The sequence below is a fragment of the Camelus ferus genome, chromosome 22 (genome assembly GCF_009834535.1).
Source record: "Camelus ferus isolate YT-003-E chromosome 22, BCGSAC_Cfer_1.0, whole genome shotgun sequence".
NCBI classification, from domain to species: domain Eukaryota; kingdom Metazoa; phylum Chordata; class Mammalia; order Artiodactyla; family Camelidae; genus Camelus; species Camelus ferus.
This window is the reverse complement of record NC_045717.1, coordinates 9,282,639-9,307,351: the sequence shown is the minus strand read 5'-3', so window position 1 is coordinate 9,307,351 and position 24,713 is coordinate 9,282,639. Positions and strand designations below refer to the sequence as shown.

Sequence of the window (24,713 nt, the reverse complement as noted above, 5' to 3'; positions counted from 1 at the left end):
CCCCAAAGTAGTTAGAATAATCCTGTCACTTGTTAGCATGTGAAGTTACCAAGCTAGCAACACCAAGCCTTGTGGCCACTCTCCCTTCTGAGCAATGCAGCCCGGCACTCCTGTCTATGGAGTGTGTAACTATTTTGACTTTAAACCGACCACCCAACCCCCACACCTCATGGCCTTTCTCTTGCCTTCTGAAACAGCCTGCACTCTGTCTATGGAGTATGTGTCTCTCTGAATAAATCCACCTTTACTCAACTGTGCCTTCCTCTTGAATTCTTTCCTGCGTGAAGCCAAGGACCCACCCTTGGTGGGGCGCATCCCAGGAACTAAACTGAGACCTGTCCGTCCTCTCACCCCACATTTTTCCTGCATCAGTACCTGCTCAGAGATGTCTTCCCTGATCCAAGTCACTATCTCTTTATCTTCCTGGCACTTTAACTGAGATTGTTATTTACGATTTCATCTAGTATATCTATTCACTCTAAAATGTAACCTCCATGAAAGCGGGGACCTTGTCTGACTTGTTTCCAGCTTGTATTCCAGCTCCTGGAATAGTGCCGACATTACATTAATGTGCATAATAAATGCTATTGAATAAATGAATGGATTTTGTTAGTTTTGTTCCCATTTGACGGAGGAGTGAACTGAAGCCCTTGAGAGACAGAGGCTTTAAGTAAGTGCCTCTGTCCAAGTCAGTTCAGTTACAGAGCAGCTCTGGTCCCATTCCCCTCAAACCCCCTCCCCTCCCCCAACATCAGACTACAAAGGGTACAGCCCCCCAACCTGGCAGAAAATTCCCCGTGGGTTCTCCCCGCAGTGTCTCCTGGATTCCACTAGGGGGCAGCAGAGGCGTTGACACCCAGTCAGCCAGGAGACCGCGGGGCGGGGCGGAGCGGAGCGGGAACGGAAGAGGTTCTGCTTCCGGACGGGGCTTGCGTTTCCGCTTCCTGTGACTTGGTCGCGAAGGCGCTGACGAGAGGATGGACGGCTTAGTTGCTCATTGCTCCGCGCGGTTGCTACAGCAGGTAGGGCCGCATGGGACCGGTGGGAAAGTTTGGAGGGGAGGGACCAGGCCCCAGCTCCCGGCGGGGCAGCGAAGGGGCGGCGGCAGCGAGGCGAGGATCGGCCTGCTCCACGCCGACACGGGCAGCGGTGTCCCGAGACCCGGGCCGGAGCTGCCGCGGAAGCTCATGCCCCACCCCAGGAGCGTTCTCCCGGAGGTGGGAGAGGAAGAACCCGTGGTTCCCAGCCCTGAGTGACACTGTCGTTAAGCGGGGTGGAGGCCCCCCCCCGCTCTCCCTGGCCTCCCCAAGCCACCATCTCCCGGGGGGCTGGAGCCTGGCGTGTTGAGTACCGCCCCTCGACCAGTGCCAGTCCTCCCCCGAACACACGCGCACTCTCTGGGGACAGGCAGAGAGGAAAGTGGGCTAAAAGCGGGAGCCCTGGGTCCTGTTTGCAGCTCATCCACCGTGCTCTCCATGATACTGAGCCAGAGGAATCCTGAAAAGCCCGTATGGAGTGGTTCATTATCAGACAGGAGTTTGCTCTCTCGCCTTCAGTATTCGTGGGGAAAGAACTGTCGTAGCTTGTCAGTGACAGTTCCATTACCCTCTAGGCCCCGGCAGGGAGCGGTGGGAGGGGTGATGGGAAAGTAGTTTAAGTACTCTCGTCAAAGAAACTTATTTATGCTCAATCAGTCGCAAGTTGGTCTAGTAAATTGGCAAGTTCTTTACTTTTCTGAGTCATATGGTCTTTGTCAGTGTGGGGATGTACCCTCTCACTGGGCTGTGATAAGAATAATAGAGGTAATTTATAAAAAGTGTTTAGCTCAGTGCCTGGAACATAATGTATGCTCATTTATGTCAACATTTTTGGGCTATAGTTACGTCCAGGTAAACATTCTGACATTTCCAGAGAGGAATCTCTCCTTTAGCAATGCAGTTAGGGTGAAAGCTTTGTTTTCTTTTGAATTGGCATGTCTTTAGTTTTAGGTGTTAGAGTGAAAGTTCTGGTCTAGGACCTAAGACGCCGAAAAGAGAGGGAAAAATGGGAAAATCCTTTTGTCTCAGAAAGGGCAAAACGGGCAGGCGCTTGAGCCAAAGAAAGAAACCAGTGATCTGAGGCTTATCTCACTGCATGCTTAACACTCCTGTTCCTCTCCCTCAACACACATGCTTAATTTTTTCTTATTAAAGGTAATATCCTAAAGTTATCAAAAACCTCTAGGAAGAAAATTCACCGATTAAAGGAAAAGTCCATCCCGCCCATCACCTGTGCTATGCCCAGGTGGAGAGGAGGGGAAATGAGGCAGTAAGTTTATGGGACAACATACCACATCACAGGAGCCATCAATCAGGGTGGACTGAGCAAAGTGGCTTTTCTTTCGCAGGAGAAAGAGATTAAGTTTCTGACTGCTGAAATCGATCGGTTGAAAAACTGCAACTGTTTAGAAGCTTCTTCAAGTTTGGAGCAGTTGCGGGAAGAAAATTTAAAATTAAAGTATCGCCTGAATATCCTTCAAAAGGTGGGTCCTCTGAGTTCTGGTTTCATTCTACAATTTGAATTGTTATGTCTTTTTCTAAATGATTGTTATCGAAGATTCTGAAAGTATACCCTGAGGAATTTGGAAAAGGGGTAAAGAAACCCTGTCCTTTTTCCTTGCATTAGACAAGTTAGGACTAAGTTATTGGACAAGTAATGGAGAAGTTGCTGGTGTCCTTCCAGGGCCGTTTGAAATGTTTCATCATGCTACGTGTTTTGGCCAGCTCAGTCTTAAATAATCGCCTCTGTCAAAGTGAAATATTTTCAAATACACCTATAGCCCTTTTCTGCCCTAAATTGGTTTTATTGTACAATTTTATTTTTATATTTTACAATGTCATGTTTGTGATTTTTTTTTTTACCTAGTATTTCAGAGCGATTTTTTCCATGAAGCTTATGCTGTCCTGTCATTTTTTAATGACTTAATAATCTAACAGCGTTCATCAGTTTTGTCAAAAAGTGGAGCTTGCTTCAGTTGGGGTTTTAATTTTTCAGCCTGCCTTTCAGGTCTGCTAATGACACATCCTAGAGGGTGACCTCACCCCGTAATTGTCCTCCTGTGTGCGTGCTACTTTCAGCCAGGCTGCACTGGCATTATACCATTTTTCCAAAGCTGACCCCATTTATTCATCTGAGGCTCTGCCTGCCCCACTCCCATCAAGTCTGTATTTACTGTGATCTGTTCTGCTTGAAATAGCTTCATCTTTGAGTCTTCTAAAATCACAAGATTCCTTTTCAGTGGAATTTCCCCCCCAGATGTCTCACCTTTCTGGTTACCTCATTTATTATGCACTCATTTATACTCATTTCCCTAATGTATTTATTTCAATTCACAAGTATTATTAAGTGTCTAATATGTGCCAGAGGCTAAGAGGGGAAAGATACAAAAGGAAGTACAGTGCATTCTAATACATGTTTTCATAATGGAAATTCATTCTAACGTGTAAATAGGAGAATTCTGTCAGTGAAATGTGGAGGGCGCATTGGTTCTCTCGAAGGCACTTCACCCTGCTGAGTAACAGCACTGAACACGAGGTACACAAACGACAGGAGACAGCACACCACAGAAGAATGAAGGACTGTGTGGGATGCCCACTGATCCCCGCCTTCCTCAGGCTCACTTTGGCCTCATGCTCTGACTTAGAACCCCACGTTGGATGGCTGTCTCTGAGGCCTTTTACTGCCGGTTTCATTAACTCAGCAGCTTCAACCCTTCCGTATGCTCCCTCCCATTGAGCTGTCCTTGTTTTCCTTTTTCAAGATTAACTCTTATATTTATTTAGTACTTACTAAGAATTAGATATTTCTCAACAGTGGCAATGTTAAGATTGCTATATGATGGTACTCTTGTTACAGAATCGTAGATTTTGAATGATCTGCTTCTGATGCTAATTTTCTCATAAACTTTTTTTAAAAGGTAATTTTTTACATAATGTAAAGTGTTTCAGATTGCTTATATTGCGTTATAGCAGAGGTGCTTTTACCATATGTAATATTTTTAACCTCATGGAACTTACCATTTTGAGGGAGAAAAGACGTGCACATATGAAACAGTTTGGGGGAAAGTGTTTAATAATAATCAAATACTCAGTTGCATGGTGCAGAAATCAAGTACATTGGATTCATATGTTTGTGTGTACATATGTACACACAAAAACACACACATCCATACGTATGTGCTGGTACCCCTTCCCTTTGAAAATACAAAGATTGAGATTTATCTGTAATAGGTTTTAGGTCTTGGGAACATATCTAAATAACTTTAGTATTTGTTACTAGAAGTCTTTAGATTGTGAAAAGCGTATCTTCCTCTTTTCTGAGTGTGTCACTACAGGGAGTCAATTATTGATTAACTAAAAAACCAGTTTTTTTAGTGAGTTTAAGAATAGTACAATTTCTTGCGTATGGCAGAGAGGGTGATGAGGAAGCACAGAGCTTGAGTTCTCCGCTCCAGCAGTACTGAGCTTGAATCCTGACCTTGCCGGTTAGCCTTTGTTATGTTTGGCGAGTTACTTAATCTCTGGCCCACATGGAAATGGTAATGGTCACAAACTCAGTTTCTGTTGTGTAGACGAAGTAAGATAATGCACATAAATAAAGCACTTGTTCTTTTTTTTTTTTTAATTGAACTATAATCAATTTACAGTGTTGTGTTAATTTCTGGTGTACAGCATAGTGATTCATTTATACACACACACACACACACACACACACACACACACACACACACACACACATATATATATATATATATATATACCCCTTTTCATATTCTTTTTCATGATAGGCCATTACAGGGTATTGAATATAGTTCCCTGTGCTATCCAGTAGGACCTTGTTGTTTTGACTTAGTTCTTGACACTCAGTAGTACTCAGTTCATTCAGTACTACTCAGGTAATAGCTTTCGTTGTTGTTGCCATTCATACAGCACATCGTTGACATTTGACCAATTTAAAATTGTGATTATTGTGCGGGTAGCATTTTCATTTGTGTTCTATTAAGAGCGTATGTGCTCAGTCATCATTTCTTGACCTGCTACGTGGCAGGTACAATGGTAGGTGCCAGGGATAGAGCCGAGAATAAGACGCTTTCCTTGCAATCAGAAGCCTAGTGGTAGACACAGATAATTCAGAGAAGACATGAAAAGTGCAGTAATAGAGGTAATTAATTGGACACCATCTTAAGTGAGTATGCTACACTTCAAAGAAACAGGAATAGGTAGGATGGTCCAACATGAGATTATTTAGCAGTGAGACAAAACAACCTGTTATTCTAATATATTAGTATTAACAGTATTTTTGACCTGTGTCATACATTTTATTTCTATTTATTTATTTTGGGGGGGGTATGTAATTAGGTCTATTTATAGAGGCGGTACTGGGGATTGAACCCAGGACCCTGCGTATGCTAAGCATGCGCTCCACCACTTGAACTATACCCTCCCCCTTCATACATTTTAACGGAGAGAATATGTTTCTATTGCTTTTGTCCATAGAGCTTTCACTTCCAGCAGTTGCTATGAAGTTATTTAGGATTGATTTTATACTGTTTTCTCAGTGCTTTAGAGAAGTTGGGAATATTCAGTCAGCCCTTTTTACTCCCTGTTCCCGGTTTCTATTCTGATAAAAAGTAACTGTAGAAAGTACTTGGAGGCATTTCACACTTATGTCTTAGATGCTGTGGGATAGACTTGCCCTGTTGTGTTTCTCAGCATATCCCAGATATGAGAGTGGTACACTATGAGTGTGTGTTAGTTATCTTTTGGTTCTTCTCAAGACATTTGAAAGTTTCTTGAAATATTTGGGGAATTTTTGTGTGATAATTTAGAATTTATTAACATTTCCATTCTTTTCTTACAGAGTCTTCAAGCAGAAAGGAGCAGACCAACTAAAAATATGATTAACATCAATAGTTGCTTACAAGAGGTCTTTGGTTGTGCCATTAAGGCTGCCTATCCAGACTTGGAAAATCCTCCCCTAATAGTGACACCAAGTCAACAGCCCAAGTTTGGGGACTATCAGTGTAACAGTGCTATGGGCATCTCTCAGGTGACTGTGGTATTATTATTGGTGTTATATCATTATTAGCATCATTATTACCAGCATTCTTGGTGATTTGATTTTCTTAAGCATTGTAAGTATTACCGTTTACATAAATAATAGCAAATTGTTGTATCCTCCGTGAAAACATTTTCCACAGTTCTGAAAAACTTGAGAAAAGGGAACGTGTGTTTTTAATTTTTAAAAAGCATGAATTTGAATATTTAAATTATGTATAATATATTCTCAATATTTAAGGGTAATAGTTGGTATTGTTCTGTTTTAGCACTTCCCTCCTTTTGTGTCCCGGATTGCTGTGTTACTATCGAGGGATTAAAAGTTAGCCATTTAGAACCAGCATTTCCATCAGATATTTGATGGAGATGGGTCTTTGAGGTGGGCTTGTGTATTTCATGTTCAGTCAGAGGAGTTCCTCATTTTTGATAGCTATATTGTCTAGTATGTTTGTTTATTGCCCCTGGTTTGGGACTTTTTGCTTTCTTTTCATCACTGAATTGAAAGGGTTAATCTAAAGAGACCAGATATTTTCTAAATAATTTTTTTGTGTCTGCATTGGGGTTAAGTTTATAAGGGTGCTATTTATTTCTCAAGTCAGAATTACTTTATGATTTGAAAATCAGAATTGTAAATACCCCAGAAACAGGCATTATAACTAAAGACTTTGAAAGTCTTCATTAAAAAGTTCTAGGTGGTTGTGACAACTCATTTTCAAATGGAGACCCTGTGCTTTTGGCACTTGTGTATTCTTCCTGGCGCTGTGGATTCTTGATGCTTTATCCTTCACAAGGTCACTGGTCTCTTCTTCTGCCTTTTGATGGGTTTTATGTCAGATGCATCTCTTGCTTTGCCAGATGTGCGTTTCCAAGTAACTTGCTGAAACCTGTTGTATAATGAATCGTTTTATGTGTTATAGATGCTCAAAACCAAGGAACAGAAAGTGAATCCAAGAGAAATTGCTGAAAACATTATCAAACACCTCCCAGACAATGAGTATATGGACAAAGTTGAAATTGCTGGTCCTGGTATGACATACTGTTATCTTCCTTAAGTGGTTGTATTAATGCTGAGTCATTTTGATATAGGAGAAGAAAACCATTTAAAATATGAGCATAGGGTGAAAACTTGTATACTGAACAAGATCGTAAAAGCACTGTGGACTGAGAGTTAGGAATCTGAGTGAGATTTTAGTCTAGACTTAGCCACCTGGTCTTGAATGAGTTACTTTATCTCCCCGTGACTCAGTTTTTCATCAGCAAAAAGGAGATAATGACAGATATTCTGTGGTGAAAAGGTCACTTATTTTCTGTTAAGAGGTGAACAGATCATTTTCTAAGAGAGAAGGGGTCCTGAATTAAGTAGGAAGCTTTCAGGAGAGTGGCAAAGGTTTGAAATAGATGCTGAAACAGGACGCTTACAGGAGAACTGAAGCCAGTGTCCCAAGTGGTGTGGGAAACCTGAAAAGTTTTGCCAGAGCCAGATTAGGACTCTGGAGCCAACATAAGTGAAATTGAGAAAGTCTTTGGGAGTGAGAAGTCCTCAAGATTGGAGGCTGCCTGATTTTTTTTCTCTTCTCTGTTTTTTAGGTTTTATTAATGTTCACTTAAGAAAGAGCTTTGTATCAGAACAGTTGACCAATCTCTTGGTGAATGGTGTTCAACTGCCTGCCATTGGAGAGAACAAAAAGGTACACGTACAATTTTCTGTTGCTAGAATAATACATTAGAATGGTGTTAGCTGTAACGAGGCATGGCTTTCCCTTTTTATATTGAGATTTAATCGTTAATGTTTTGATATCATGAACATAGCCGTGAAGTAGCCTTTCCCCTGGGTCTTCCTTCCTGTGTGATTTTTCTTTTCATTTCATTCCATGAGTTCCCCTGATACTTATGAATTCTCTCTGAAAAAGGGAATAGATAACTTGTTTAAATGGATTTGATTCTTTGTCAGTGAATAATGGACAAGTTTTATCAGAAAGCCTAACACAGTTGGAATTACAGTCCAAGCTACTGTTTGTCTTGAGTTTATTGTTTAATTTTATTAATGAATGTGTTAACAGGATAAAATATTTATATCCCTTAAAAAAAATCTTTTTATTATCTATCCCAGGTTATAGTTGACTTTTCTTCTCCCAACATAGCTAAAGAGATGCACGTGGGCCATCTCAGGTCCACCATCATAGGAGAGAGCATGTCCCGCCTCTTTGAGTTTGCAGGCTATAACGTGCTACGGTATGTACTCTTGCCTTTCTTTGGAGAGTCTGTAGAAGAGGGAAAATGTCACTTGAGAAAGAATCTTTGACTAAGTCAGTGATTCATAAGTGTGGTTCTGCTTCATAATTACCCGTTAGGCATTTAAATTATGTCCTTGGCCCCTCCTCTGGATTAATGACTCTTTGACTTGTTGGAGGGTGATGTGGAACCAGGGGGAAAGCTTCCCCATTTGTTCCACAAATATTTCTTGAGTGCCTTCTGTACTAGGGGTATATATTCTAGTGGGAGAGGGAAGCAAAAGACAGATTGTGCTGGGCTTGGTAGGCCAGGGTAGGAAATTGGGATTTTATTCTTAAGTGCAATGGGAAGCTATTGGAGAGTATTAGTTAGCAGGGCATGTAATCTAATTAAAGATAACTCTAGTTTCTATGAAGCTCAGGCAAAGAAAGGAGAACTATAGTAATGAATTAGAAAACTGTTTTAATAATCCAGTTAAGAGATGACCTGGTGGTTTGAGATTAGATGAAAGCAGTGAGGAGTGAGAGATGGTTGGATTGACATTTTGAATAATGTCTCCATTGACATTTGAGAACTATTGTCTAAATTACACTAAGATAATTTATAAGACACTACTAAATGTGATGTACTGACACTTAAATGTTAGTGGTTCCTAATGGAATGTAATTCTTCTACTCTAACCATGTTTATTATTTTTAAGTGATTTTATGTTTTGTGTTTTGTATAGACTAAACCACATAGGAGATTGGGGGACCCAGTTTGGCATGCTTATTGCTCACCTGCAAGATAAATTTCCAGATTACCTGACAGTTTCACCTCCTATTGGGGATCTCCAGGCTTTTTATAAGGTTTGATGCCATTTATTGTTCTATTATTTGTATGTTTATCATTTATCATAATTATTCATTTTCCTCAGGGAGTTTAAAATGATATTTGAAGCTACTATGGGGTTAAATAAAAGTCTCTTAACTCCCTGTCCCTTAACACGTCATGTTTGCTTTCTTTATTGGTGTATGTTAGACATTTAATTCTATCACATCGCCTAGTCTTGAGTGAACTTAGGAGTTTGTTCATCAGAATACATTTTAGTATTTAAAAGTTCTTGATGCTGTTGTTACCCTGATTTTTATAGTTTGAAAGCATTATTAAGTATATATAAATAGTTTTGAAAAGACAAATTTTACCATTAACAGTAATTTAAAATCAGTCACTGTGGTAAATATTCTTTGACTCCTTTACTCCTTATACAAACGTTTATATCGTTTGTGGTTACAGGGTCATCATTCTTGTACTGTGCCCACCTAACATTGTATTGAACTCTGTCATGTTACTGTGTGACTGCACACTGGCTCGGCTGTGTGGGCTGAAGTTTACATTGCACCCTGTTGGATTCTCCCCGCACCGTTTCTGGGGAGCTTTAGTCTATTCTGTAAATGACTTCACACATGTAGGTTTTTTTCTTTTTAAAAGTATTTTCCTTTGATAGTCAGCATCCCAAGAACTTTGAGGGGGTTTTGTTTCGTTGTTTTGGGGTTTTTGGAGTTTTTTTGAATTTTTGGTATGTATTTTCTAATTAAAAAAATGGAAAATTGTTTATTGGTATCAGATGGGTGAGGTAACTAATGTTATAATCTGTTGGAATTCTGTGCACGGAATATAATGCAAATCTATTAATGCAGTCTATTAATGTATGATATTGTGCATCTATTAATATATATTAATTATATATATTATATACTAGTAGTATATTAACAGTAATATACATCTATTAACATATTAAAATGTTTATAACACATTGTTAAATTTTAAAACCAAGGTAAAAGAAAAGCCGTATATTTCCAGTTTTCATTAAAACATAGATGTGAGTTTGCAAAGAAATGTCTAGAATTTATATCAAAATGTTATTGCTGGTTTTGGAGTGGGATTAACAATAATTTAATTTTCAGTAAGCATGTGTTGCTTTCAAAATAGAAAACTACATCAGAAATTGACAAAACATTGTCAACTGACTGTACTACGATACAAAACAGAAAACAATGAAAACAGTTTTATTTTTCATTAAAAAAAAATTGCTCATCCAGAACCACATCCGAAATGGTAATTAGAGCCCAGAAAATTCAGCCCATCTGTTAGCTGTTCATTATTACTCCTCTGGAACAAGCATATTTGTGAAATAGGCTTCTGTGAATTGGAAAGGTAGAGTTAGTATTGTGAAAATTTCATATTTTCAAGAAACATTATTTCGGAAGAAGTAATAGGGTTTTGGAGGGCACATTCTTAGCAATACTCTTGATTGTTGAGATAGAGCACTTGTTCTGTTGTTCTGATGTTCTAAACTTTTACTTCCTGACTCTGGTTTTTTTGGGGGGCTTGGTCTGGGCTTTTGTTTTTTGGGTGTTTTTTGTTTTTGTTTGAGAAATGAACAAATTTTTTAATCTAGTAATATGGGGCTGACTCTTTACAAACCTTACCTTCTTTTTAAATGCAGGAATCCAAGAAGAGATTTGATACTGAGGAGGAATTTAAGAAGCGAGCGTATCAGTGTGTAGTTTTGCTCCAGAGTAAAAACCCAGACATCATGAAAGCTTGGAACCTTATCTGTGATGTCTCCCGCCAAGGTGAGCTTCTGGGCTTTGTTCATTCATCCATCAAATAACTACTACATATAGTTTCTTGAGTATTCATAATTGACCTTGAATGACTTGTTAAATTTCAGGGAGTAGCAGATTTTTTTTTCCTTAAATATTTTCTGAAATTGTAACTATAAAAAAAGTTTATAAAGATAGTCAGGTGCAAAATTTAACTTTCTTAAAAGCCAGGAAAATTTAGTTAAGAAAGAAAGTAGAAAAGAAAGAGAAAAGGTGCTATTCACAGTAGCATCCAGAGCTTTAAAATACTTAGGAATAAGTCCATCCAGAAATGTGTAGGGCTAAAATGAGGGGAAGTAGGCAACAGGATGCAATCGAATGTTTAAGTTGAGTGTCATGCAGAGTCCTGTGGTTCTCCACATTTATTTGTCATCGTAAGACAATTCTCAGTTTTCAGACTGGACAATGTAATTTGAGGGGTCACTTTGAACGATAAATGGACAAGAATAGGCAGTCGATCTTTGGAAAAGGCAAACGATGGCTGTTTTGCTGCACTTGGCAGTAGAATGTGTACAGTGCACCTGTAGGTAATCGTGTGTCACTAATGCCTGGCTAGACAGACCAATAAACAGTACAAATTAGGGAAAACCATAAGAAAATTCAGGAAACATTTGATCTACAGATAGAAAAGGCTTTTCTTTTTTCCTTCTCATTTACAGTTTCTAAGAGTAATTTTTTTTTTAATTACACAAGAGGTATTTGCTCCTTGTAGGAAAAAAATAAATGTAGACAGGAAAAAAGGAAATAAATTATCTGTATTCCCACCCACTGTTAATAATTTTGATATGTATCTTGTTATATTCTTTCCACAATTTCGAAATGGCAGTATGTATAATATTCTGTATCATATGTTTTAGTGTAATTAATTTCCTTCCAAATGTTTCAGTTAAGTAATAAACTTTTTTTAAGATAAGATGCATGTTTCATATTTGTTTAAATTATACATTTTCTATATTTGGTAACTTTTTCCCCCTAGAATTTAATAAGATCTATGAGGCATTGGACATCTCTTTAATAGAGAGGGGAGAATCTTTCTATCAAGACAGGATGAATGATGTTGTAAAAGAATTTGAAGATAGAGGTAAGCACTCTGCCTTTTTTTTTTAACTGTATCGTACACATTTTCAAACAAGCAAAAGCTGGAGGGAATATTACAGTGACCCCCCCCAACTGCATGCGCTTGTTACCCAGGTTAAATAGATAGAGGCCAACTTTATTATGTCTGTACCTTCCTATATACACTGCTTACATCGAATGTTTTCATCTGTAACTGTTTTGGTTTGTCTCTGAAACAACAGGCCCTTCATCCCACCCTCAAATCACTTCATGACAATTAATAGTTTCTTAGTATCATTAAATAATGAGTCGGAGTTCAAATTTCCTAAGTTGATTGATACTCTTTTTCAGTCATGAGTATTTGTTTTAAAAGTCTTTACATTACATTTGTTTAATACATATTTTATGTTCTGCAACTCAGGTTTCTCTCCCTACTTTCACTCCCTTTTCTTGTTTATTGAGAAACAAACAGAAAGAGTCCAGTTGGGACACCAATAAAAAACATGAACTCTTTCTTTCTCTTGGAATTGCTGCCGTAGCAAGTTGAACTCTGCCTCAGGCGGTGTGAGTTCCTCTGGTTGAATAGCATGCTTGATTATTTTCTTTATCAATTTTCAGAATAATAAATGAGTTTCTTAACATCTTCCAGGTGTGACAACTATGTTGTTTTAGCATTATTATAAATGTGGTTTAATATCGTTTATATTTTTAAGTTATTTGCCTTTATTTGTTATTTACCTAATACTCAGATTGTCCCATTTTGACGTTACTATAAATGAGGTTTAATATATAAAGTTTTCTTTTTTTCCCATCTAGGATTTGTGCAAGTGGATGATGGCAGAAAGGTTGTGTTTGTTCCAGGATGTTCCGTACCTCTAACCGTAGTAAAATCAGATGGAGGTTATACCTATGACACATCTGACCTGGCTGCTATTAAACAAAGACTATTTGAGGAGAAAGCAGATATGATTATTTATGTGGTGGACAGTGGACAAGTGAGTTTGTAGATTTGTATATGTTCTACATTGTCTGATTGGAGGTGAGACAGTATGGTGAGCCATTTGGCACTAGACGACCCTACAAATTTGTTTCATTGTTGTTGTTGTTGTTTTTTGTTTTTTTTTTTTTAATTTAATGGAGGTACTGGGGATTGAAAACCTCCCCCTCACAACACACACACACACACCCTATAAATTTTATAAGAGAAAGAATAGGGTTTGGATTTGGCCAAACTTGAATACTTCCAGCTTTCCAGCTTGCCTCCATAAACTGGAAAAGGTGTTACTTTTCTCATTTATAAGGAATAAAAAAGAGCTTTTGTAACTGTACTTACAAGGTTTGTAAGTTGAATTTTATCTTTTTTCCTAAGCAGAACTTTGAATCATTTTTTTAAATTAGCAAGTTTAGCAAGTAACTTTCTCTTTCTGTTTCTTTGTAGTCTTTACACTTCCAGACAATATTTGGTGCCGCTCAGATGATTGGTTGGTATGATCCTGAGGTGACTCGAGTGTTTCACGCTGGATTTGGTGTGGTGCTAGGGGAAGACAAGTAAGTCTGGCAGCTCTAAAGATGGTAATGACATGCCTGACCCCCAGATTTTTTTTTTGAAAGAGGCTATATTTCATTTGATACAATTTTCTTTGGTCTACATATGCTGTAATGGTGTACCCAGCTGAGTCTTTTGTACCTGTGTCTTATCACTGTCAGAGAATGTAGCCTTTTAGGGAGAATGTAGAGAAATTTTTAACATACTACATTTAATAGTGTCTTAGGGTCGCTTAGTGTTTTGATCACCGTATCTCTTAAAATCTGTGGCATTTTAGATTTGGTGACATAGCCTTAAACACTGCCATCACACAAATACAGGTAATGTTTCTAAAAACCGCATGAAGTAGCTCAAGATGCTGTGTGTGTTCAGGGAAATGAACAAATTAACAAATGTCCTCCTCCTTTCCCTTTGAGGGAACTTACTGAAGGTGAACATGTAGAGAATGCTGTTAGGAGCCTAAAGCACAGAACGCTTTGAGAGTTGAGGGCTACAGATGAAAGACACTTGAAAGTGCCTGCTTTCTTTTTTCATCCTCCCTGGTTGTCTGCTAAATAAAGCAGTGTCAAACCTTCATTTTCAAAGATGTCTAAGTTGGAAGCTCTGTTTCGAAATTTAATTGAAATGGTTTAATTTTATTAGGAAGAAGTTTAAAACACGATCAGGTGAAACAGTGCGCCTCATAGACCTTCTGGAAGAAGGACTAAAACGCTCCATGGACAAGTTGAAGGAAAAGGAAAGAGACAAGGTAGTCCAAGGACTTACTTGTGTATTGTGTACCACGCCTTGTTGTGTGGTTTTTCATTGTTGTTTTTATTGCGAGACCTGGGAAGGAGTAAAGGTGGTCAGTCCAATTATGACAGGCTTATATTACTCAGATTCTTTTGCACAGTTTGTTTCATGAATTGTTGAGTATTTATTGTGAAAGCAGTTCTTGGCTATCATTACAAAAACCACGGCCTCTTCCTCCTTTATTAATGTGGCATAGTTACCTCAGTTCACCTGTCACTGCTTTGAACCAGCGATGGGAGAATTTTTCACTCCCGAGTTTCCCTCTTCTTGATGATTGTGTCCTCGCTTTTTTGGCAAGCCCACATTCTCAACTCTGCCTTCTTACCTCAGTTAAAACCACTTTTTACTGCTTGGGGTTTGTCTGCCCCCCACCCCCCACCCCAGCCACCACACAGTGATTTGGCATAATGCCCCCCCGGGGAGAAGCCAGGTGGGCGTGGAGCTCAGTGTCTGTGCTCCCAGACGTTGTAGCCCCTCAGTCTCTGCCTGTGTTGGTGCTCTTTGGTGGCTTCAAAGTGTTGTTTCATACGATTTCTTCAGCTTTTAAATGGTTGCTGGTGGTGGAAGGGTTAGTCTACTTCAAGCTACTGCATCATGTCCAGCACAGAAGTCCTTACCTACTTACTGTGGCCTAATAGTGCTTCAGAACACATGACCAGATTTAGCAAAACAGTATATATGATTTCTTCCTCCAGCTCTTGAAACCCTGTTTTGATTCCAATTAATTACCTCACCCTAATTTTCTGTTTTTATTTTACTGTGTTTCCTGGAAGCTACCTCAGAATCTTTATGGAACGAAGCAGACAGAAACTAATAATTGGTGCTTTCAGTCTCACATCTGCTGAATAAATACACTGGGGAAAAAGTGTTCAAGCTGACACGTCATTGAGGGGGAGGGTATAGTTCAGTGGTACAGTGTGTACTTAGCATGCACAAAGTCCTGGGTTCAATCCCCAGTACCTCCATCAAAATTAAAAAAAAAAAATTGCCCCCTCCCCCCACAAAAGATGACATGTCATAATTTACAAATCAGGTTTCTTGTGGAAACATTCTTTGTTATGCAGAGCTGATAAATTGTATTTTCATTATTCTCTTTGTAGATTGGTCCACATTTTTCTACCTCAGTGTCGATGTTGACTAAGGTTTACTGGTTAAAGAGCACCATTAGATGTTCCTTACCGCCAGCTTTTGCCTGTGAGACAGCAGGGCAAAGCAGTGATCAGTTAACTTACGAGTTACGTGTTTTTCCCAAAGGTCTTAACCACGGAGGAACTGAAAGCTGCTCAGACATCTGTTGCTTATGGCTGCATCAAATATGCTGATCTTTCCCATAACCGGTTGAATGACTACATCTTCTCCTTTGACAAAATGCTGGATGACAGAGGAAATACAGCCGCTTACTTGCTGTACGCCTTCACCAGAATAAGGTGATTGTGGGGACAGCGTTGTTTTTATTTTTAATCAAAGGATGATAACTTCTAGTCTTAATCAGTTATGTCTTTTTTTTGGTGGGGGGGTAACTAGGTTTATTTATTTTAGTTTTACTATTATTATTTTTACATTCATAGAACTGTCTAACCAATAACAGAATACATATTCAAGTGGACACAGAACATCCACCAAGATAGTGCATATCTTGGGGTACAAAAAAGTGAAAAATTCAAAATACTTGAAATCACACAAAGTTTGTTCTTTCATCATAATAAATTAAACTAGAACTTAATAGCAAAGTTTATAGGTGACCATCTAAACAGTTGAAAATTAAACACTGTGCTTCTAAACAATCCATGGTCATGGTCAAAGAAGTAGTCCTGGAGTAATTAAAGCAATATTTTGAACTGAGCAAAAATAAAAATACAGTTTATCAAAATTTGTCAGATGTGTAGTTAAAGTAGTTCGTAGAGAAGAATTCACAGTATGAACTATTTAAAAATTAGAAAAGGAAGATCTCAAATCAGTAATCTAAGTTCCCATCTTAAGCAACTAAAAAAAAGAAAAGAAAAATGCACCCAAACAAGGAGAAGAAAGAATGTAAAAAAGGGCAGAAATCAATGAAATTTTAAAGCAGAAAAACAATCAATAAAATCAGACAAAAGCTCTTTTTTTTTTTTTAAGATCAATAAAGTTGATACATCTTTATCAAGACAAAAAAATGTAATTTACTAATCAGGAATGAAAACAGGCAGCATTACAGAGCTCACAAGTGTTTGTTAAAAGGGTGGTAAAGGGCTCTGTTCTGTAGAACATGCATTCTGTGACTTAGTTGAAACTGACTTATTCCTCAGAAACCACAAGCACCAAAACTCACCCAACATGACATAGATAACCCACTGTCTTTTGTTATAATTACTAATTATAATATAAATTAAATTATAATTAAATTATAAATAAATTTACATCTTAAAACTTCTCGAAAATGAAGTTTCCATTTTCTACCTTCCATGTAAATTTTAAGATACACATTACAGTTCTGATGTATCTATTGACTTTTCTTCTGTTGACTATAGTAACTCTTTAGTAAAACAGATACAAATAGCATGCTGAAAATACAGATGTATGCTTGTATACACACACACAAAAAAAGGAAGGCGCCTCCAGGTCCAGACAGATACACTGGTGAATTCTACCAAACACATTAAGGAGAAATAATACCAATTCTAGACAGTCTTCTCTAGCCGACAGAGAAATGAACAGTTCTTGTATTATGAGGCAGGTATTAATCTGAAAGGAAAACCAGACAAAGATAATACCAAAAAAAATCCCTCATGTACATAAACACAAAAAACTCAACAAAATATTAGCAGAGCAAATCTCGCAGTATGTAAAAATAATACATGATTATCAAACAAGATTTTTCCAGGGAGTCTAAGCCTGATTCAATATTTGCAGATCAGTCAATTTTATCTACCATATTAACAACCTGAAAAAAAAAATGCTCATGTCAATCGATGCAGAAAAATCATTTAACAAAATATAGCATCATTCATGATAAAAATTTTCAGCCAACTGAGAATAGAAGGGAGCTTCCTTAAGCCTATAAAGAGCATCCACAAAAAAAATCTAGAGGTAGCGACATTCTTACTGTTTCTAAAATTACTATGGGAAGGCAGGTGAACTAGAATTGTCAAAATGGTAGGATAAATTTGGGGAGTTAGAGTCCTCTTACTACCAGATTTTAAGACTTAACGCACTGATCATGACCTTGTATTTTTATTGTAATACTTTTATTGTGGTATGGTTCCTGTACAGTAAGCAACACAAACTTCAGACATTACTACTTTGTTTTAAATGGAGGTACTGGGGATTGAACCCAGGCCCCTGTGCATACTAAGCACATGCACAACCATTGAGCTATAACTATAACCTCCCCCTTCTGTCAGTCATTTCTTGTTACATGTTTTCAATGGAGAAGAGCATAGCAAAGGGGAATTGATGGCTGTTGCCTAATATTTCAGGTCTATTGCACGTCTGGCCAGTATTGATGAAGAAATGCTCCGGAAAGCTGCCCGAGAGACCAAGATCATTTTGGACCACGAGAAGGAGTGGAAGCTAGGCCGGTGCATTTTGCGGTTCCCTGAGGTCCTGCAGAAGATTTTAGATGACTTACTTCTCCACACACTCTGTGATTATATCTATGAGTTGGCAACTACTTTCACAGAATTCTACGATAGCTGCTATTGTGTGGAGAAGGATCGACAAACTGGTAAGTGGCTCATCCAGTAGTCATACTGGGGATTGGGCACCGACGTGTCATTTATTTGCGTTGAATGTGGGTGACTTTCAGTTTGTTTTATTTATGGAAACACCCTCCCCCTACATTTCCTCCCAACGATTACCCAGTAATCCATATCATATATGACACACGAAATTGAGCTAGCGCTAATAAAAGCCTAAATGGAGTTCTTCCCATTCTGGAACAGACCAGTTTTCCCACCCTTGGGCACGTGGGCTGGAACTAAAGGTGCCACAGAAAATTGGAAGGCCCCTAGTAACAGGATGTTTCTGACAGAAGCAGTGTGACTGAGGGTCCCAGAGTGAGTCTTTGGGGTTCTTGATAATGAAAACTACCCTTTGGGGGAAAAATACCTTTGCTTAGGCTTTTTGCTCTCTCATGTTACATAGTTAATGAAGTAGGCTGAATTAATGTGTTACAGGGCAAGCAGGCGTTTTAGTCATGCCTAAGGACTAAAACATCGTTAGGGAAAAATCTGACCATTATGGTGTTAAAGTTCATAGTTAGTTTAGACCATGAGGCTTAGGAAAGAACTCCAAATTTCAAAACGAAAGATAAAATTATAATCTAATCAGTGCATGCCTTGTATTTCTTTTATTATTAGTTAAAAACAGATTTCCTGAACTGAACACCTTTATCTCTTAGATGGTCTCTCCTCATAGTTTAAGGTAAAGATGATTCTAGTTAAAGCCCCAAACATCTCTGAGTAGGGCTGTCCCTTCTCAGTGAATTCCAGAAGTAACACATAACTTAATAGCGATTTGCAAAGAGAAAAATTAACTACCGCCTTCTGGTTTCTGTCTTGTCAGGAGAAGTCCTGAAGGTGAACACATGGCGTTTGCTGCTGTGTGAAGCAGTGGCTGCTGTCATGGCCAAGGGCTTCGATATCCTGGGGATAAAGCCTGTCCAGAGAATGTGATCCTCCTTAGGTTTGAACACTGTGTGTTTTTACCGAAGTGGCCACTGGCATTGTTAGCTTTTTTACAATCATGTGAATACAAAAAAAAGTAAAAGAAATTTGTCAACTACCAACAGAACATTTGGTTCTTTATCTCTAACAACTAGACGTCTGAAAAGAAAAATACCCTAATTTTTAATTAAATAAGGAATCCCATTTATATCAGGGCCTACTGTGGTCCCCAGCAACACACCTTTATTGCCATTTATTCTGGAAAAACAGATGCTTAATAAACATGACTGGTATTGCACCATGCTATTTCTGAGGGTCTCCAGCCTCAAAGGAGCCTTAGAGAAGGGAGTCTTAACTAAGACTTGTCTGGAAAAACTCCTTTAAAAATGAGATGGAATTGAGACATTCTTAATAAACAAAAACAGAGAGCAGACCTTCCCTACAAGAAATGCTAAAGAGTTGAAATGTAAGGACACTAGGCAGTAACTCAGATCCACACAAGGAGATAAAGAATGCCAGTAAGTGTAAGAGTCAATGTTAATGTATGTTTTGTTTGTAACTGCTTTTTTCTTACATGATTTATAAGACCGCTGCATAAAACAGTAACCATAAGTACATGGTTCCACTTACAGGAAGTGCTCAGTGCTATCTGCGTTGATAGGCACACATGTATATGTGACAAAAACAACAGTGAGTGGGGACAGCAATTTTTTCATTGTAAAATATGTATAACATATGATTTACCATCTTAACTAGTTTCAAGTGTAGAGTTCAGTGGTATTAAATACGTGTATAATGTTGTACTGCTGTCACCACTCTCCATCTCCAGAACTGGTTTTCATCTTGTAAAACTGGAACTCTATACCTATTAATCAAAAACTCCCCATTCCCTCCTGCCCCCAAGACCCTGCAGCCACCGTTCTGGTTTCTGACTCAGTGAGTCGGACTACTCTGAGCACTTCATGTAAGTGGAGCCATGTGCTTAACGTCTTTTTGTGACTGGCTTGTTTAACTTAATATAATGTCCTCAAGGTTCATCCATGCTGTAGCATATGTCATACTGCCTTCTTTTTTTTTTTTTTTTAATAACTCCTATTGATTTTGCACATTTTAATTCTTTGGGTGGGGTAGTGGTAATTAGGTTTATTTATTTTGTAATGGAGGTACTGGGGATTGAACCCAGGACCTTGTACATGCTAAGCCTGCACTCTAGCACTAAGCTGTACCCTCCCCCCATACTTTTTTGGGTTGAATAATATTCCCATGGTATGTATATGTCGTATTTTGCTGACCCATTTACCCATGGATGGACATGTGGCTATTGTGAATAATGCTGTGATCATGCATATACAGTTTTCTCCAGGGCCCTGCTTTCAGTTCTTTGGGGTATGTACCCAGAGGCAGAATAGCCAGACCAAAAGGTGATTCTGTCTTTCAAGGGGCTGCCATGTTTCCCACAGAAGCAGTACCATTTTACATTCCCACCAGTAGTACAAAGGGTTGCAGTTTCTCCATACTTGTCAATGCTTTGTTTTTTAATTGTAGCCACCCCACTGGGTGTGAGGTGGTATCTCAGTTTTGACTTTTATTTCCCTAGTTAGTTACCATTTTGAAGGCAGAAGGAAGGAAATAATAAAGACTAGAGTGGAGATGAGTGAAATAAAGAATAGGATAACAATAGAGAAAATGAAGCCAAAATTTGGTTCTTTGAAAATATCGATAAAATTGATAAACATTTATAGCTAGGCTGACAGGAAAAAGAGCTCAGATTACCAAAACAAGAAATGAAACTGGGTATTACTACTAACCTTATAGACTAAAATGTATCATAAGAGAATGGAAGACTGTGTACAATTGCATGCCAAAAAATTAGGCAGGGATGAAATATAAAAACTCCTAGAAACACACAAACTATCACAACTGACTCAAGAAGTGGAAAATCTGAATAGGCCTGGAACAAGAGACTGAATCAATTCTACTAAAAACCTCCAGCAAAGAAACTGCCAGAGCCAGATGGTGTCTCTGAATTCTACCAAACCTTTAAAGAAGAATTAACACCAATTCTCAAAGTCTTCCAGATGGAATTACTGCCTGATTCATCCTAGGAAGCCAGTATTACCCTGATACTAAAATAAAGATATCACAAAGTAAGTACAGATCAATATCCCTTATGAATATAGTTGAAAAAGAAAAAAATTTCTAAGTGTCAGCAAATCAAATTTAGCAGAGTATTAAAAGAATTCTATATCATGAGCAAATGTTTGTCCACAGAATGTAAGGATGGCTTAACATTTGAAAATAAAGTAATACATCCTATTAATCATTTGAAGGGGTTGGGGAAACCCTACATGAGCATCTCAATAGATCAGGAGCAAGATAGGGAAGTCAGCTTTGGTCTGTTCAGCGTGCTACTGGAAGCTTTAGCCAGGTCAGTTATACAAAACACATTCAGCTTAGGAAGTAAAATTATCTCTTCACAGATTACTTGATTATATATATATTTTTAAAACCCTAAAGAATACACATACACACACACACACAAAAAACTAACAGCTTGTGAAAGCAAGGTTTCAGGACATGACATCAATGCACAAAAGTTAGTTGTATTCCTGTTCTTGCAATGAATCATGCAAAAAGTAAGAAAACAAATCCATTTATGATGGCATCAAAAAGAGTAAAATATTTAGGAATACATACAGCCAAGGAAGTATAAGACTTGTACACTGAAAACTACAAAATACTGTTGGAAGAAGTTTTTAAAACACCTAAATAAATGGAATGACATTTCATATTCATAGTTTCAAAGACTTAACATTGTTATGATGGCAGTACTTCCCAAATTAATCTAGATTGAGCCTATTCTTGATCAGAAGAATCCTAACTGACTCCTTTGTAGAACTTAACAAGCTGATCCTGAAATTCATATGGAATTGCAAGAAACCCTAATTAGACAAAACCTTGAAAAAGAACAGAGGACTCACAATTTCCCAATTTCAAAACAATACAAATTGAAAATAATCAAAACAATGTGAAACTGGATTAAGGACAGATAGATCAATGGAATAGAATTGAGTTCAGAAATAAACCCATAGTCTATGGTCTACTGACCTTCAACAAGGGTAGTAAGACCATGCAATGGAGTAAAGTCTTTTCAACAAATGGTGTTGGAATAACTATAAACCAAGTACAAAAGAATGACTTTGGACCCCCTACCTGACATCATATACCAAAAATAACTCCAAATGGATCAAAGACCAAAATCTAAGGAGCTGAAACTACAGAACTTTGAAGGAAACATAGATGTAAATCTTTATGACTGAAGATTAGGCAATGGTTTCTTAAACAATAAAAGAAAAATAATTTTGGACTAAATCAAAATGTCTAAACTCATGCATCAAAGGAACACTGTCAAAAAGTCAAAAGACAAATCACATAATGGGAGAAATATATACAAAGCATAATCTGATGAATGTATTGTCTAGAATATAAAGATCTCACATTACATTATGTATTCTCTTACAGAATACATAAATAACCAAAATACAAACAATCCAATTTTCAAATGGGCATAATACTTGAATTTTTTGAAATAGGATATATAAATGACTAATAACACTTGAAAACATACTCAGCATCATTTGCATCATTAGGCAAATGCAAATGCAAACAGCAATGACACGTTTTCACAGCTTCCACTGGGATTGGCTGTATATATTTTTTAGTCTTAAAAAAAAAACCCAAAATAATTAGTGTTAGTAGGGATTAGAGAAATTGAAACCCTCATACACTGCTGGTGGGAATGCAGAATGGTCCAGCTGCTGTGGAGGACAGATGGTCTGGTTACAACAACCTGCACCATCTCCCCCGGCTCTTGGTTGACCCCAAAGCCAGCCCTGGAAGCTTTAACAACCCCAGTTGGTGTTGCTGTCCGTGGTCCTCACAGAACGTGCAAGCCTGCGCTTGCCACCTGTTTTGCTGTCCGTGGTGCTACCGAATGGTTCTTTTTTAATGATCAAGAAAATGCATATTGAAAGAGCAGATTTCTGAAACACAGACTAGAATACAGTAATAAACATGAGATTTTGGCTTTTGCCGACGTGTGTTAGGGCTCTGGCCTATGTGTCCCATTCACACTGAAGAATCAATATTTTCTAGCTGCCCAGTGTTCCCAGAACAAGTTCTGGGATTTAGCACAGTTGATGGAAAAGAAGAGCTAGGCAGATAGCAACCAGGGCTGCGGATTGCAGGCTATTAACCACATCAGAGGAGCCACTGTCCTTTGGCAATCCCTGGCTTGGAATTTCCTTTTTTTGACTTCCTATACGCAGTCTAGCAGAAAGTCCTGTGGATTCTGTCTTCTAAAAACTCCTAGGTCAGTCTCCTTCATCTCACCTCTGCCAAGACTCCATGTTAATGCTGATCATCACCTCTGCTTCCATCACCACTCTCTGTCTTCTCCTTCTAATGACCATTTCTTGCTGGGATCATCCCTTTGGGATGAAATCTTCAAAGTGGAATACCTAAGTGGAAGTATAGGTACCTTGTTTAAAGGTTTGTCAGAATATCTGTACCAAGGTGCATTTCCATCAACTTTGTAAAGGAGGGCCAGGGCCACTTTCAGGTGGCAAAAGCTCTGACAGCAGTACGTTTCAATGAAAAGTTGACCAAAAGAAATACATTAAAAAGAACAAAACAAAACAGAAAAGCTAATGCTTGTAGAATACTTAGCATGCACCAGGACTGGGGCAAGTGTATGTGGTGCTCCAGAACAAAGCTTTTATAGTTTTCAAAGCTTTGGGTTTTATAGATGGGATAGTGAGACCCAGATAGGTCAAGAAACTTGCCCAAGTTCAGACAGGACCCCCAGAGAAGGTCAGGTAAGCTTCCTGAGACCACACAGCAAGCAAGTGGCACAGCAAGGACTGAAGATGATGCTCGCCTCGCCTTCTCTTGCCAAGGAGACTCCCCCTTCCCTGAGTCTCAGAAGTGCCAGGGGTCTCTGAAAGCAGAAGATGCGGAAAGGGGGAGGGGGGAGCATTACACGGGAGCAGGCTGTGTCTGCAGGCAGGCTGGGAAGGGGGGCTTCCGGGACTGCAGGGTCGCCATAGCGGGTGTGATGCAATCACGCCCGTCGCTGCGTCAAAGGGCGGCTCCGGGGATGCGGGAACTGCAGTAGAGCTGGTCCCCACCGCCGCCCATCTCTCTCCCTCCGCCCGCGTGGCTAACCCAGCAGGCAACTGCTGCCGCCCACCTTCGTCCAGCCTCAGGACCACGGCCCGGAGGCACCAGCGACACCTGATCACCTCTCCCAGCCACCAGCGACCCCTGACAACCGCCCCCAGGTACCGGCGGCCCCTGACAACGGCTGGGAGCCACCGGTAACCCCTGACAACCTCCCCACACCACCAGTAATCCCTGACAGCCGCCGCCAACCACCTGGGCGCCCAGGGCGCGCCATGAAGTCGGCGGGCTCGCGCGGGGGCGGGGCGGGCGGCCGCGGGGGCGGCGGTCGCGGCGGAGGAGGCAAGGGAGCAGGAGGCAATAGCGGCGGGGCGGGGGGCAAGGGCAGATTCGGGGGGCGGGCACGCAGCTTCGGCGGCGGCCGGGGCCGGGGGCGCGGCGGCGGGGATGGCAGGGACCGCGGGGGCGGCGGACAGCGGCGCGGCGGGGTGGCCAAGAGCAAGAACCGCCGCAGGAAGGG

At 39.4% G+C, this 24,713-nt stretch overlaps 1 protein-coding gene across 1 annotated transcript; it reads left to right on the top strand.

Moving 5' to 3' along the window:
• The first annotated feature begins 915 nt into the window (after nucleotides 1-915).
• RARS1 (arginyl-tRNA synthetase 1) lies at nucleotides 916-19,134 on the top strand. Its single transcript, XM_006194315.3, has 15 exons — nucleotides 916-1,022; nucleotides 2,387-2,521; nucleotides 5,899-6,087; nucleotides 7,013-7,121; nucleotides 7,683-7,783; nucleotides 8,206-8,327; nucleotides 9,055-9,175; nucleotides 10,816-10,945; nucleotides 11,952-12,056; nucleotides 12,848-13,026; nucleotides 13,470-13,579; nucleotides 14,220-14,325; nucleotides 15,624-15,796; nucleotides 17,825-18,072; nucleotides 18,912-19,134. The coding sequence occupies exons 1-15, from the start codon at nucleotides 978-980 to the stop codon at nucleotides 19,019-19,021; spliced, it is 1,983 nt and encodes a 660-aa protein (XP_006194377.1). The 5' UTR covers nucleotides 916-977; the 3' UTR covers nucleotides 19,022-19,134.
• The last annotated feature ends 5,579 nt before the right edge of the window (nucleotides 19,135-24,713 follow it).